The sequence below is a fragment of the Amphiura filiformis genome, chromosome 5 (genome assembly GCF_039555335.1).
Source record: "Amphiura filiformis chromosome 5, Afil_fr2py, whole genome shotgun sequence".
NCBI lineage: Eukaryota > Metazoa > Echinodermata > Ophiuroidea > Amphilepidida > Amphiuridae > Amphiura > Amphiura filiformis.
Window position 1 is genome coordinate 8681050 of NC_092632.1, and position 15235 is coordinate 8696284.

Here is a 15235-nt window from a genome sequence, read left to right on the forward strand (position 1 = left end):
GCCCGTTGTTGCAATGCACCTCCCATTAGTTCATTGTGTGTATGAGTATCGCGTCAACACGCATGCACTAAAGTTTGTGATATCATGTCATATCACACGGGTAAGAACCAATAAGATAGCAAGAACGTTCTCAAGAATGACAGATAAACAGTACAAAGAGCTTGATCGCTGCTCACAATTGGCAAATCGCCTGAAATACTACAAGTCTTATACATCGGGACTATTTACAGTCAACTTCTTTGCTCTCTGCCGAATTCATAACGATATGTACCTTTATATACATTATATACATTATAATGACCAAATAACAACAATTCCTGTTAACACAAACTAAATCTGATGTCCTGGCCCTTTTGTGTTAATTAGGTTCCACTGTAGTTCTGCCAATATGATTGGAAATGCTTGAAAGTATAAATTGGCACCCAACTATAGTACATCTCATCTCAAGTTGAGAGTAATCCATCTTGGATTTCACAGTGGCAGTTTCGAAACTGCACATGCTAACCTAATCCTACATACGTTGGCGACAAAGCCATGTAAATGCTCTGATGGCACTCTCAACTTGAGAAGAGACAGACTGTAGTAAACGCACTGGTGCACACATAAACCTATCTAATGTCACACAGTGACATCGCCCCGATATCTTCATAGTAGAAATCGCCATGGTAGGTTGAATCCACAGCCACACATGGCTATTTTATTCCGACCTTATGAGATGCATATTATTAGCGAAGTGACCTGACTAAGGCTATGACAATAGATGGGGTAATTGATTTCTCGCTGTGTGAGCAAGCATTGCGGTCAATGGTTAATATACTGTCTCCACTTGAGTGAGTGCCGCTATAGCCTGCTGCGCGCTGTAGTCCATAGGCCTACAGGACCAACGCAATATAAAATTGAGAGTTTTGGTCAAATTTTGAGTTCAAAGCGCACGGCCAATTTTCAAAGCGCACGCTAATGACTATAATATCTGTTCAACACGTATTTTCAAGTGTATGAGACCACATCTGGTTTCTTGAGAAAAATTCATTTACGGAGATATTCATCATTTTCTAACCCAGTATCTGAAGATTTTCGTCTGATATCAAAATCGTGCATAGCAATTCACGTGTATCGATCCCGTGTATTCATTTTAATGTCTCTGCTGCACCAAATAATTATTAGCCAGGCGATGTCGGTGTGTGTCAGCTTACCTACAATCAAAGTAAATTTACACTAAACAAAAGTGGTCTCCACAAGGATTTTGATTGTCCAAAGTAATGATGGACAAACCTTTATTTATCAGAAAGTTACTATAGAGGGCAGTATAACATAACTAATGGTGCCATTTGATTTATCTTATATTTTTAAAAGCTACTCATCCATAATTCAAATCGGTGACAAAATATGTAGCATAGTCTAGCTAAATTAAATTGTTTCACACTTAGGCCTAGTTGTCTTTGAAATCATGGTTAAAACAATTGTTTAATTAGAGAATTAAAGTATTGTTTTGAGACCAAGCCATGTGTGTATCGCCTGATAGAACATGGGAGAAAACATTATTTGAAGTGGAACAATGAGGTGGAACGCCAAGTTTTGTTATCCCTCATGTCCCATCAGGCGAAAGATACACAAGTACGTCTCGAAAACCTAAAATCAACCGTAAAACATTTTTTGATGTAAAGCATTAGGTTCTCTTGAAATGACCAGAAATTGGTCATTTCATTAATCTCTTATAACATAAATTTACAAATTAGATTGCATTTTGATGTGACCATCTTGTCTATAATCACTAAAAACTGAATTTTGATATAGCCTGTATATCTTTATGATAATAAACTGGAACAACATACTTGAGTTTGTTGGTTTGATTTATTGTGTGGTGAAATGCATGCTATTGTACATACAGCTTTAAGCAGAATGCAGACTTTTTATTGCACGTGAAATATTGTAGGTAACATATCTACGTTATTTAATCTATTGCCATTCTATTTCCAGTAATGTTTAAGTTCTAACGAGTGTTTGATGACGTAAAATCGATAATAAATTTCTGCTAGATATTATATGTAACATATTATCGATTTTTCATCATCAAACATTCGTTAGAACTTTGTTCTAACATTACTGGAAATAGAATGGCAATAGATTAAATAATGTAGATATGTTACATACAATATTATGCGTCTAATACTCGGAGTCTGCATACGACTTTACTTAGATATGTGTCATAAAACAGGCCTCATTCAATTTTAAGCACCCTATTTTAACTTTTGCTGTCATCCAAGGTGATGAGAGCATTCACACAAGAAGTCCCAAAATGAATCCATTGCAAACAAATTGCCTTTTGGAGGCCATTATTGGTGTCAAAATCCTAACTTTGCACACGTAACTTTGACCTGTCTAAATTGAAATTACGATACATAGGAACTACCAACATTTTTGTCTGTGTCAATTTTGGAACCTTTTCTGACTAAAAAGAAGTAATTAAACAAAAATGTCACAACTCACACCTTACCTCTGTGACATTGACAATCACATTAGTCATTCTGAAATTATTTAACGGTTAAATACAATAAATTGTTTGAAATTAACTTATCTACTGCAGCATTGAAAATGGTTATTTTCATGTAATTATGGAGCTCTTAACTGGTTTCTTTTGTCTACTTAGTACATGCTTGAATATGTTGAAATTATTTTGTTCAACTCCTGCCTGATATGCCATTTCAGCTCTATAGGCCTAGTGGTATAATTACATATTGTAGTTCAATCCTGATAGTTGATCTAAACAGCATTGTACAATATAGTTTTGTGACATGATCTTTTCCATGGGGGCCAACGGAGGATTTTTTCAAAATTATAAAATTGTAATTATCTTATACAAGCATTAGACCATCATATACTGAAAACACCAAAGGTCTAGCACACTATTTAGGTTCTTAAGTTTTTTACGATATGCATTTTCTTGTGTTTTTAAAGCCTCCATCAGAGGTATTATAGTTCCTGATTGTTTATCCGTCATTTCATCTGAGCTTGCGAGTGTAATTTCTTGGAAGTGGTAAGGCGTATTGTGATGTGACTTGGTGGAGGGGTGGTAATTGGTGGTCTCCAAATTATATTAGGTTTTGTTGGAAAATACATATTTCTATTATATGTCCCCGAGTGCAATTTCTTAGGCATATGTGACACGATCAAGGGGAATGAGTCACATGTCAACCCTGGTCGAAAATGAGTTTTACATATGTTTCTCAAGAGGACATATAGAGCTTTTAGAAACTGAAAACCCCATGTTGATACGACATTATGTTGCGAAGTTACATCAATTTATCAATTGCTGAAAACAATATAAAACAAAAGAATTTTAACACTTTCTTTGCCAATATCTGAAAATCAATATTATCGACATTTCCCTTGATCGTGTCACATATAGTGTTATGACTTGGTGGAGGAGTTGCAATTAGCGGTCTTCAAATTCCACTGGATTTTTTTTTTCACACATCCAAGGGAAATCGCCCTGGTTAAAATGATGCGTCAAGAACTGCAACTGCGCAACCCAAGAACCGCAAAATTCTAGTTGACTCCATGTTTTGCATTTATCTCAATTTCAAATTTGCTGCCTTTGGAACCCATGGACCAGATCATGTCACATAATATGTACTGGTGTTTGATGATATAGTTTTAACTTGGAGATGAGCATTTTAGAAAAGGCGGAAATGGTCTTGTTCATGCTGTTGCACAATAAAACAGGTTCAATTAAAACATAAATTGAGTCAATGAAGATAATTTTTTTGTGTAATTTGATCAGAATTTCACTAATTATGACCTGGCTGCAGCAATATTGGGTAATGTACTAATTGAGATTTATACTTATTGCAGTCTTGAAAATGAAATACACTATTTTGAACATCCCATCATGATAGGTGTCATTGCTTTTCATTTGCATTGCATAGTATGTTTGTGCCAGAACACACAAAAACATAGTGTATACTGTTTACAGGTAAGTTGCACTTGATAGTGTATTGCACTGAGGTGAAGCCAATGGCCGGTGTTCATCAACTGACAGCTTCTTTGTATTCATTGATGACCCCATTGAGGGTTTCAAACGACTCTAAGAAGGTGGTCTGTAAATAGATACAAATAAAGAAAAAAACTTTGATAAGAATATTATACAAATCACCAATCCTACAATTGTTGACCATAATGACAACAATTATCAGTTAACACATTTACACCCTGTCAAAAAATCAACAGTTATGGTAGAACAAAACAATCTTAGTGCAGTTTAGACTCATTAATATTAAGACTAACTTAAATAACCTGAGTGTTTCCCACAGAAATGTGCAAAACATTGTATGCCCCCCGAAGTTTTGTAATTCATCACAATATACAAAATAAATCCAATATGTTCCAGCGGCCCTTGTATCTCTTGAGTTAACACAGGACTATGGAAAAATTATCAAATTTGTGTACATCGTGAAACATGCTCTTTGCGTGGCTGTGCGTAGTAAGCAGTTGTACGCAGATAGCCTCCCTAATATGGACGCATAGAGTAGCATTGTACGCGCGTGTAGTTAGCATGATTAGTCGCGGAGTAACAAGTGTAGTTGAATGTTCCACGATGTACACCAATTTAATATTTTTTCTATAGTGTTTGTCAGATTTGCAATGGTTAGTACTATTTGATTTCACGACTAGTTAAGCTCATGATGTTTTTAATTTCCATAATTACAGTTCAGTAAGTTCTGGTGTTTACTTGGCATGTCAGGGATTTTATTTATTTCTGAAAGAGTTGTTACATGTTGTTACACTATGATCAGCTCGTAATAAGTGAGAATTATTCGGTTTTTGTAACTACACACATCAAGGAAATATTAATTTATGCTTATGTGAACACAAAAGCATGTGTAGCTGCTGAGCCCAGCTGTTTGGATGTCAGGTGAAGTCAAGTCAAGTTAAACTTTATTAATCCATTTCTGGAAATTACATGCACATGAGATCATAATAAAATACATTAGAGAACAAGCATAATACAAAAACAGGTATTATATAAAGCACAATGAAATTCAAAGGCACTCCCTAGAAATGGTATGAAAACATAAATTAACGACGGTACTTGGAGTTATGATACAAAATAGCTTGAGAGACAAATGAGTTCAAGTATCTGTCTGTATTTGCACGCGGCAGTTGCATACGACCAGTTTTTGAGTTATGATGATATTACAAGCGATGGTGGAGTGGATGTTGGGGATCCTCCATCACATCGGTGAGCTTCTTCAACAAAAGATCAGTGTACACTGTCTGGAAATCCTGTCGTTCTACTAGCTTCTTTAATTACCCTTTCCACCCTCTGTATGTCATTCTATATCAATATAATTCCTGCTATTACAAGCTGATCATATAGTATAGTTACTATCAATAGACAACCAAAGCCATTTCCTTCATCTGAATAGTGTAATAATTAATGCTTGCCAAGCTTATGCTCCTTTGTACCTCTGTTATTAGATACATATGACAATTACTGCATTCTGAAGACAAGTATGTTAACTTGCCAGACAAAATAACCCATCAAATATTCACCTACCTCATCACAGCCATATCTCTGGTACCAATGTAGATATGCTTTAGCTTGGAACATATCCTGTGCTCTTTTAAACACTGACTCTGTGTATTCTACTATGCTGCTGCTATTGGCACATACAGTTATAGAACTTGTACCGGGATGACTGTTGATGTTACGAGAACCTGTATGAAAATGAAAGCAGCCATAATCATTATCTTAATTTTCAGTTTTTATTTTCTTTCTTAAAATTTAATTTAAAGCTTGTGTTGTGAATCAATTAGTTTTTAAGGCGAAGTTACACCATGATGCCTATGTAAGTTGTACAAATGAACAGACATAACCTGTAACAAATGTCATCATCCACTGCATCTACCAGAGGCTATGATATTCCCACAATTAAAATGCAGTATGACAAGAGCAAGCACAATGAATTGGACAGTAGCAATGATGTAATAATACTATGGTAATTGGCTGCTTTAATGTTTAATTTTCTGCTCTTCCTCTTTCTTCCTCCCTTTCATTCTTGGGCAAGTAAGAGAACAACATAAAATACTGATAAACACAACTATAGTGTGTCTCATCTCAAGTAATGCCATGTTGGATTTCGCAATGACTGTGATTCGATTCTGCCACTGCAAAATCCAAGATGGCATTACTTGAGACGAGACAGATTATAGTTTTGTTTTATAACTATTATCTGCTCCTTTATCTTAAAGGTTTATTCCTTTAATTAGAACATCTTTTGGTACATGTAAGCATGTCATTATTGAGTCAGAAACAGTATGTGATTATTCAGTCACAAACTAAGCTTGAAGTATTTATGTGCAGAACTTAATTTTATCACTATTAGATGTGATAGTTTATAAAAGAAGTTGAACTTACTGATCCAGAAGTCCACTGGGAATGGGTTCCACTTGACACAATTGTAAGCGCTGGTTATCTTAGATTCCACAGACTTGATACTACGAGGGAATGTCCCAGTGGAATCTCCTCTGACTACTGCAAGGGTGGATATTGAAGAAAACTGGTACAGGCCAGTTAAGGAATATCAGACAAAATGTCAAAAATAAATACTCCCAGAACTGTATCATATCATTCACTCTGAATACCGATGTGTTGAAACAGCGTGCAAGTAAAGGCTCTGTGAACAAAATAGCACGACAATCGACTCCACTTGCAACTTCATGATCTCTGCCTTTTATAGAATCACCTCACTGGGGGATTTCCCCATCACATTTTTACTGCTCGATCGGTATACCAGAGAAAATCATCCATCTATAACAAATTACCGAGTTGCAAAACTTTTCGGGATAAAAACTCGAACGGAGGTGACGCAACTGCAAATTGCACTTTTGCAAACCTAATCATTTACCGATTTACGCTGCATATTCACCTCATTTTTTGCTGAACCATGAAATGGTATCAGCCTATATGTTTGAATGTTACTAGCTTACTTACTAGCTTACTTACTAGCTTACTGAGTAACCATTTGGTCTGAAATGGACATATCTCTAAATGCCACGAAGGTATGACCCCATGAGTGGTGTCATATGAAAGAGGAAAACATAAAGAATATAATAACAATATTTCCAAACGTCAGAGGTCATCCTGGGGTCACAGGGGTCAAAAAGGTCATTTTAACCGAAAATGCTCCGATTGAGCTTAAATTTAAATGCAATGATCCTTATGACATTCTAAACATGTTTAAAATATTTAAAACATTTATTTAAGGTTTTTAAGGGGTCATAAAGGGGTCAAAGGTCAAGATTTTCAAAATGCTCCAATTGAGCTGAAATTTAAATGTAATGATCCTTATGACATTGTAAACATTTAAAAATATTTTAAAATTCTTTTAAGGTCATTAAGGGGGTCATAAAGGGGCAAAGGTCAAGTTTTTGAAATGCTCCAATTGAGGTGAAATTTATATGCAATGATCCTTATGACATTCTAAACATTTTAAAAACATTTTAAGATTCATTTAAGGTCATTAAGGGGTCAAAGGTCAAGTTTTCCAAAATGCTCCGATTGAGCTGAAATTTAAACGCAACGATCCTTATGACATTCTAAACATGTTTAATATATTTTAAAATTCATTTAAGGTCATTAAGGGGCAATAAAGGGGTCAAATGTCAAGTTTTCAAAATGCTTCAATTGAGCTGAAATTTAAATGCAATGATGACAGTGGTATAGGCCAACCACAATATACTGCCAAAGCCACATGGTTCAGCTATGGTGCGGTTATCGCTCTAGTTTCAATCTTAGTGATTAAAGTCTAAAAATGAGCAAAAATACCTTAAAAAATATCCAGGGACCTCAAAATAGTGAGCATCAGTTACTATGTCCACCTAACAACTACATCGCTACCAAACATAAAAATTATGCGTCTTTATGTATCAACACGCCGCGTCAAACAAAAAACGCGTATCATTTAGTTCGCGTCATCTCGCAACATCGCGTATCAACACGCTGCCTCTCAAACAAGGGGGAATAATAAACACGGGAAAATCAAAATGAGTGAGGAGAGTGCATGGGTGCCATGGGTTGGCGATATGTTTCACATTCACAACATTTGTAGCAGTTGACTAATGGAAGAAGTACTAAAACCATGATAATTACTAGGGACAGATATGAGGCAGAGCGGATAAGAGGGAGGAGAGGGATGTGAGCTAAAGGGGGAACAGTGGAAAGAACGGGAGGATAGGGACAACACGGGGTGGGGGCAACAAAGAAGAAGTTGACTAAAATGAATTAAATGAAACGACTGATCAATCGGTAATAAATTAGGGAGTTGGTAAAATTGTTCGCAATAAAAACTCGGAGGGTGGTGATGCATTTGTAAAATTGCATTTATTTACGAACCGCGAAAGACGGGTGACCGCTAGTTAAACTAATTTTCAAGTCATGCCACGTAAAAATTAGGAGTTTTCTCAACACATAAAAGTCAAATGTGTACTCCTTACATACGGTAATGTTTTAATGTAGGTATAAAATAGCGCTAAATTTGTGGCGCATGTTGATATTTAGGGTGCTGAATTCTGCACTATTTACACACAAAATTCATGTAGTCACATTGTGTGCCTGACCAGGATCGTGTGATCATAATTTTTCAGAACTTTGCAAGTTGAGATTTAATTATTTTAATTTTTGGGTCAGGATTATGGTTAAGTTATAGCATATATGATTTAGGAGGTGAAGGTTAGAGCTTGGGTTAGGACTACGTTTTTGGTAAGGGTTGGGTTCTGGCTAAAGAAATGGCCTAAACATGATTAACAAAGCCCCTAAAACAGAATTGCAAAAAAGAAAGCCCCCGGTTTTGGGTTTGCTCCCTCTTATTTTGTCTATTTTGGGGGTTCAGGGGCTTTCAGAACCCCTGGTTTTAAAACCTAATGCTACCCCTAATGATGACAAGCAAATATCTCATGACATCGGTTATCAGTACTTAATGATGCAAGAAAAATGTCTGCATTCTTAAATAATCTAAGAAATACCCTACTCAATGGAGCTTACCAATCTCACAGTCTTTTGGTGATACCATTGTGATGAATAGCAGATAACTACATACCATCCACACCTCTTTGTATTATTGTGATTGCATAGGGTCATACGAGTATTATCAAAATTTCGACAGTGCATGTTTGCCTTTTTCACTACCTACGCTCAGCAAATTTGTGTAAGGCACTACATGGATTATATAGAGGGGACAGTTTTATTGCAATTTGGTATTCTGCAGTATCCACATATCACAATGATATGTATGTTTTGGGCTGGATGAAACTTAATGAATAAAACTTTTTGAGATGAAAATGGAAGCTCAATAACAATTTGGCAAGGATACAGGGTTACCATCTGTGTCATATCTGCATAGCTTATGAGTGTGAGTACTGGCTAGGGCTTCCCAGGTTACATCGCTGCACAAAACAAAGGTGGATAAGTTTTTACATACAGTATATAATTATGTGGAATATGTTACTACACTACAACCATCAACAAGAATGGGAAAGAAAAGTAAACATTCCTTCTTCAAGCGATGGTCAAAGTATTGTTGCAACATAAAAGCAACACATTGTGAGAGATAAACACTTATTATTTCAAAAGGGTCATGCACTTTCATATATTGATGATTGTCTTATTCAAACAGTACACAGTTGGAGGGCCATTCAACTTTGACGCGCTATTATTAAACTGTGCGCTATGAATACGCACACAACGAAAATTTAAATTCGCTTGGTTTGGGTTGCAGTTTTAAAAGCTTCCAAAATTCTCACTACAACTCCTAATAGCTATATATTTTATATATAACTACAAGAAAGGCTTCCAACATTCCATATATGTTCACAAAAAATACCGTAACTTTGCAAGGAATATGATATGGGCACATAAACACAAATTTCTGTCATGAATTGAGATAAAAGAGTAACAAAAACTACTTTATTTTTAAAATGGTGCGAGTTCATAAATCAGGAATTTGCACATGATTAGAAACATGGCTTATTATCCTCATATTAAAAAGTCAAGATTTTTGGTTGGTTAAGACAAAAACCTGTCGGGATGAAAAGGGTATTTTACAAGACGGAAAAATACCAGTATTCAGTAGCCCATGCGACAACAACATTGAGAAGGTTCATGCGAGCAGTGTTAAACTGCGCTGCGTATTTCACTGAACGCAGATGAATGGGCGCTTAGGCGCAACAAAGTCGCTATGTGTACTCGCTCATGGTGTCAAGTCACGCGGTATTGTTATGAAGTTGTTTACTTAATTTTCGTCGATGGGCCTAACCTGGGTAACCAATTTAAACCATTATAACAACTTAGAATTTTAAGTTCAAAATTTGGAACAAAGACTAATCGATAGATTAAGGTTGAAATTACTTGTCTGGCTAAGATTTAGAATGATTAAAGCGTTAAGACAGAAAATATCCGGGTTAGAAGTCCTTAGCAACGAAAATAAATTTGAAGGTAAAGCAAACGCAAAAATCACGAATTCTAACGACAAATGTAGACAAAATGGAAATCAAGTAGAGAATTGTGAAGATATTTTCAATACAAGTTATTTGTAAATTGCCCAAGATGATTGGCTTCACATATTAACGGTACATTTCTAATCGAAATTTCCCGCGGGAAAGGTAAAAAAGCATACCCAAGAGTGCGACGGTCATTTTTGCACAAGTCGCGTACGTTAATAATTTGACCTTAAACGGAAAACGCGCATGATGGCCCTCCGACTGTACAGATTAATATACAAGTTACTACTCATGTTTGCATTTCATAAGAAATGGAGAATAAAATAAACTGTAAACAAATAAAATATGACGTACACCCTCAGTGCAGTTTTAACCCTAGACACACAAATACCTAGACCTCTGACTTTCATAGCCATAATTTTATGAAAATGCAACAAGGGAGTCTTCCTTTTCATATATGTTTGCGTCTATGCACACTTCTCTATGCAACTTGTTTAATGCAGGCACTAACAGTGCAGACATCATGCACTAGTTGTATGTGCGGAGGGGCTTCTATTTTTCCACGCATAGTAACACCTTGTCAGCCTGTCTAATTCACCATGGATACGTGACTGCACCAAACACTGTGGTCAGGGGCGGGAGGTGGGCTAGGTAATTGTTTTTCTAGAAAGTTAACTTCCATCAGAAAGCTGTAGCTGATTTGAGAAGAAACTATAAAATAAACAACCTACCTCTTAGATGTGTGTCCTATCTGTACGAACTTATAAGCTGGCATGGGGCAAACTGATCTTAACATCTCCCATGGTTCATTGCCAATGCATACACCACTGAAGAGAAAGAAATGTCATGAAATTTTGAATGAATTTAATTTGAATGTGATATAGTTATCATTGATATAAGTGCCCTTACCGCAATAGTTTGCACATAACGATTACAATACATGAATCAATTTAGCTTGAAAAGACTAAGCGGTACTCAAATCACAAGTCTCATCTGCTTTCGCGACCGCCTGCTTACGCAATTACTTTTAGTAATAGAAATAAAACAATAAGGATGGCGGTCCCAAAAACGGTGTCTGAAGACATGGGAAGTGAACATCACACATGGTAAATATTTTAACTTTTTTATTTTCAGCCTATTTTACAAGTTGACATCAAATGCCATTTGATCTCAGTGTGACCTTGAACACCACCATTACATTGAAGTTCCCATTGTGCAGCTTGGCCCATGACAAAGGTCTATGACCAAAAATGTGTGTAATATTTGCTATGCAATTAAATTATGTGGTTTAACACTAAATACTTTGCTTGGACTATTTTCTTTACACACACCCCTACACACCCCCACCCAGACATACAGACAGGTGATTGTCTCCTTTCAATTTTTGGCAGACCATTTTGAAAATTCACCACCCGGGGGTACACATAATTATTGCACAACCCCTTATAATCTCTTAAAAATTAGCAAACTTTGCTATGAAGATTCAAGATACAGATAAGTCATCAAAAGTACCTGGGCAAAAACAGCCAGACATGGCTATAAATTTTCAGCAAATTACCTTTTAGGTGTAAGACTGTTGACAGGAAGCATCACGCCAGCTAGACTCTCTGCTATGTACTTATTCATATCATCAATGGTCACATTAGCAGTTTCTCTGTCTCTCTTGTTCACATTCAGACCAGAAAGTCTGTGAAGGATTTCATCATTTGAAAACATCAATACACCATCTGAGTATCTGGAAAGAAAAGGTATAGGAATTAAATTAGGATCAGGGATTGACATAGTCTTAATGAATATGTGACATTGTTAAAAGCCTCACAGAAAGCAGATTACAGCAATTTTGATCAGTATTGTATAGTCTGTCTCATCTCAAGTTGAGAGCAAGGCCATGTTGGATTTTGCAGCTGTGGGGGTGTATACACACAAGTAAAAGGACTTTCGCGTAAATTGATTCGAATCTGCCACCGAGAAAGCCAACATGGCGTTACGCTCAACTTACGATGATAATTGGCAGTTATTACATTTTTTAGGTATCAGGCTGTTTACATGAATGCAGCTTATTTATATACACTTTCTTGTAGTTTACCTCAGGAAAGCAGGGGAAACTCTGTTGCGAATCCGATAACAACCATAGTGGCAGCGGGAGTAATTAATTAAGCATGTCGTTGAAAATGAGGAGTTGGTACTACAGGCCAATTGCAAGCACAAAGCCATTCATTTTGAAACAAACTTGTTTTACACATTTTTAACTCACCTTATCAACAATTATACATTGTGTATTTAGGGATTCAATCATGTTTCACCGTTGTTCATCACCGATTAACAATGATGCGTCCACATTGTCTGAGTGGTGTACTTCGGGAGGGCTGCCCGAGCGAGTTGTTACTCGGTGATAAACAATGGTGAAACATGATTGAATCCCTTTCAACAACAAATCAAGCTAAAGATGTCTAATCAAACTTGATTATTTCATTCGGTATGTCCGTTTGTCATTGCCACTCAACCTCACAGAAGATTGCGGTAGTTCTCTGTTGATATCAGCAATAAAACTAAAGAATAAAGCGGTAATATTTAGCTGCTACCGCCAACATAAGAGAGTTCATGTTTACGCATACGTTCCAGGCATGACAAATTTTACGCGCTCATGCGTAACACGTACGCGTAACCTTGCGTTCGCGTATACGCTACTGGACTGTGGATTCATCACCGATTAACAACGCTTGGCTCCTGTACAAAGGTATAGGAAGAGTTGTTGAATACATTTTCATAGTTACCTTTGAAGCCAAGAGAGACTGAATAAAGAGTTATAGTGCTGAAGTGGGCTCTCTCCACTCGTCCATGGTGCTACCACTGCTGACAAGATGTAAGCTAGAGGATACTCATCACGTATCAATTCAACAAGTCTGGACCCTAAACCTACACACAGAAGAAAACAATGATGTGAAGATTTTGACATGTTAAAGTGATGAAGAATTGTACAATAAATAGTTTCTGATTTAATTTTGTCTGGTTTTTGTTTGCTTTTTTCTTCTTCTCCTTAAATGCAAGAAATTGAATTAGTCTTTGATTCCCAAATCCTTAGTCTGGAAATGGGTGTGTAGTGCTTGTTTGAATTGTTTTTTTGCTATGTTAAATTTTATCACTCCTTACCTGCTCCAGTTCCTCCTGCAATACTGTGCATCATAACAGTCCCACTGTAGCAATCACATCTCTCAACCTCTTTACGCAATGATTCCAACACCTGGTCTGGTAACTTAGCTTGCGCTAGGTTGTTTGGACCGTTGTAACCTATGTAATAATCATACTAAGGACTTAAATCATACTGATGCACACATACATACTATTATATAGCTATGGTGTACCAAACACTAGGTGGAGCCTGGAGGTGTTAGATCACAGATTAAAATGACAGAAGATCATCAACCACTGGCCGGGGCAAGTTAAGGCAGTTAGAAGGACAAACCTTGGATCTATCTATTCAATGCTGATTTTATGAATCTTGGCTACAATAAAATAATCAATTTAACCCCATGAGAACTATCTGCCTATTGGTCAAAAAGGAGTTTTCATTATCAATTGGACCAATCAGCAACATCGTTAGAATAATTTCACCACACAAAAAAATTGGGGTGAATTATTTGCAAAACTCCATTCTGATTGGTGATTAAAATGAAGATATCATGTAATTGACCAATCAAAGGCAATGTTAGATCAGCAGGTAGTGCTCAGGGGGTTAATGAGTAGGTAACAGTGTTATGAGCCTAGCAATTATTTTGTATTCATATCTTACCCATTGCCCAGTTACAGCCTCTTCCTTGTTTACCACTCACAACATTACACTCTCGTATGCTGGCAAGAAAAAAATGATGAGACATGTGGATCATTATTCCTTCTAATTGTTTCTTTTTACTTTATGTATGGAATTGTTTTAGGGACATGTGAGTTCCTAACTCTACAACTTACAAGTCAACGTCTTGTAGTAAAATAACAACTTTCTGCAAATTAACAACTCTCTGTGCTGTAGACAAGTCACCAACTAAACATCTTGTTACAAACAAGAAAATCCCCTATGAGTGGGAGTGAATGGGAGAAAAGGATAAGCCATAAGGGACTGGCCAAATCCCCTATGAGTGGGAGTGATGGGAGAAAAGGATAAGCCATAAGGGACTGGCCATCAGGAGACATTTCTGACAGTAATCGGGAGTGAAACAGGCCAATGTCATTGTCACTGTGAGCATCAAGACTAAAATAATTTCCACCTGATTCAGCCTTTATGTATATGATATTACCTTTTCTTGTGCTGCTTAACAACCTTCTTCAGTACTTTCTTCTCTGTGTCAATGTGAACAGATCTCAGTTTTTTGTCTGGCGTCAAAAATGTACTCCTGAAACACAAGTATAAACAATTCATATATGACATCATATTCTCTGTATTGTTTGAATTTTTGATGGACAATGGCCTAATCTAGTTGAAATTCATATTTAAGTTACATTGATCATTGCCCCGGTAATAGGTCTACACAAATCACATGGCTCAGTCATGACATGATACAGTACCCATGCATCTAAATTCACTGTCCCGGTAAGGGTACAATGTACAGTAGTGTCCAAATGGACATGCACAGAGTGATACTTTCCATAGAGTGAACAATACACCAAAATGAAATCCAATGTTTTGTGTGCACAAGTCTTTTGTTGTGATGCTTTCAGACCCGTTTTCAGGCTGTAAGGGCAGATG

General features: G+C 36.6%; 1 protein-coding gene across 1 annotated transcript; it reads right to left on the bottom strand.

Moving 5' to 3' along the window:
• Window positions 1-2037: 2037 nt before the first annotated feature.
• Window positions 2038-14935, bottom strand: LOC140152571 (tubulin delta chain-like). The gene is made up of 10 exons (XM_072174962.1): window positions 14787-14935; window positions 14288-14346; window positions 13648-13785; window positions 13272-13413; window positions 12056-12232; window positions 11229-11324; window positions 9372-9444; window positions 6419-6560; window positions 5558-5718; window positions 2038-4097 (listed from the first exon to the last, which is right to left on the bottom strand). The coding sequence occupies exons 1-10, from the start codon at window positions 14918-14920 to the stop codon at window positions 4029-4031; spliced, it is 1191 nt and encodes a 396-aa protein (XP_072031063.1). The 5' UTR covers window positions 14921-14935; the 3' UTR covers window positions 2038-4028.
• Window positions 14936-15235: the final 300 nt, after the last annotated feature.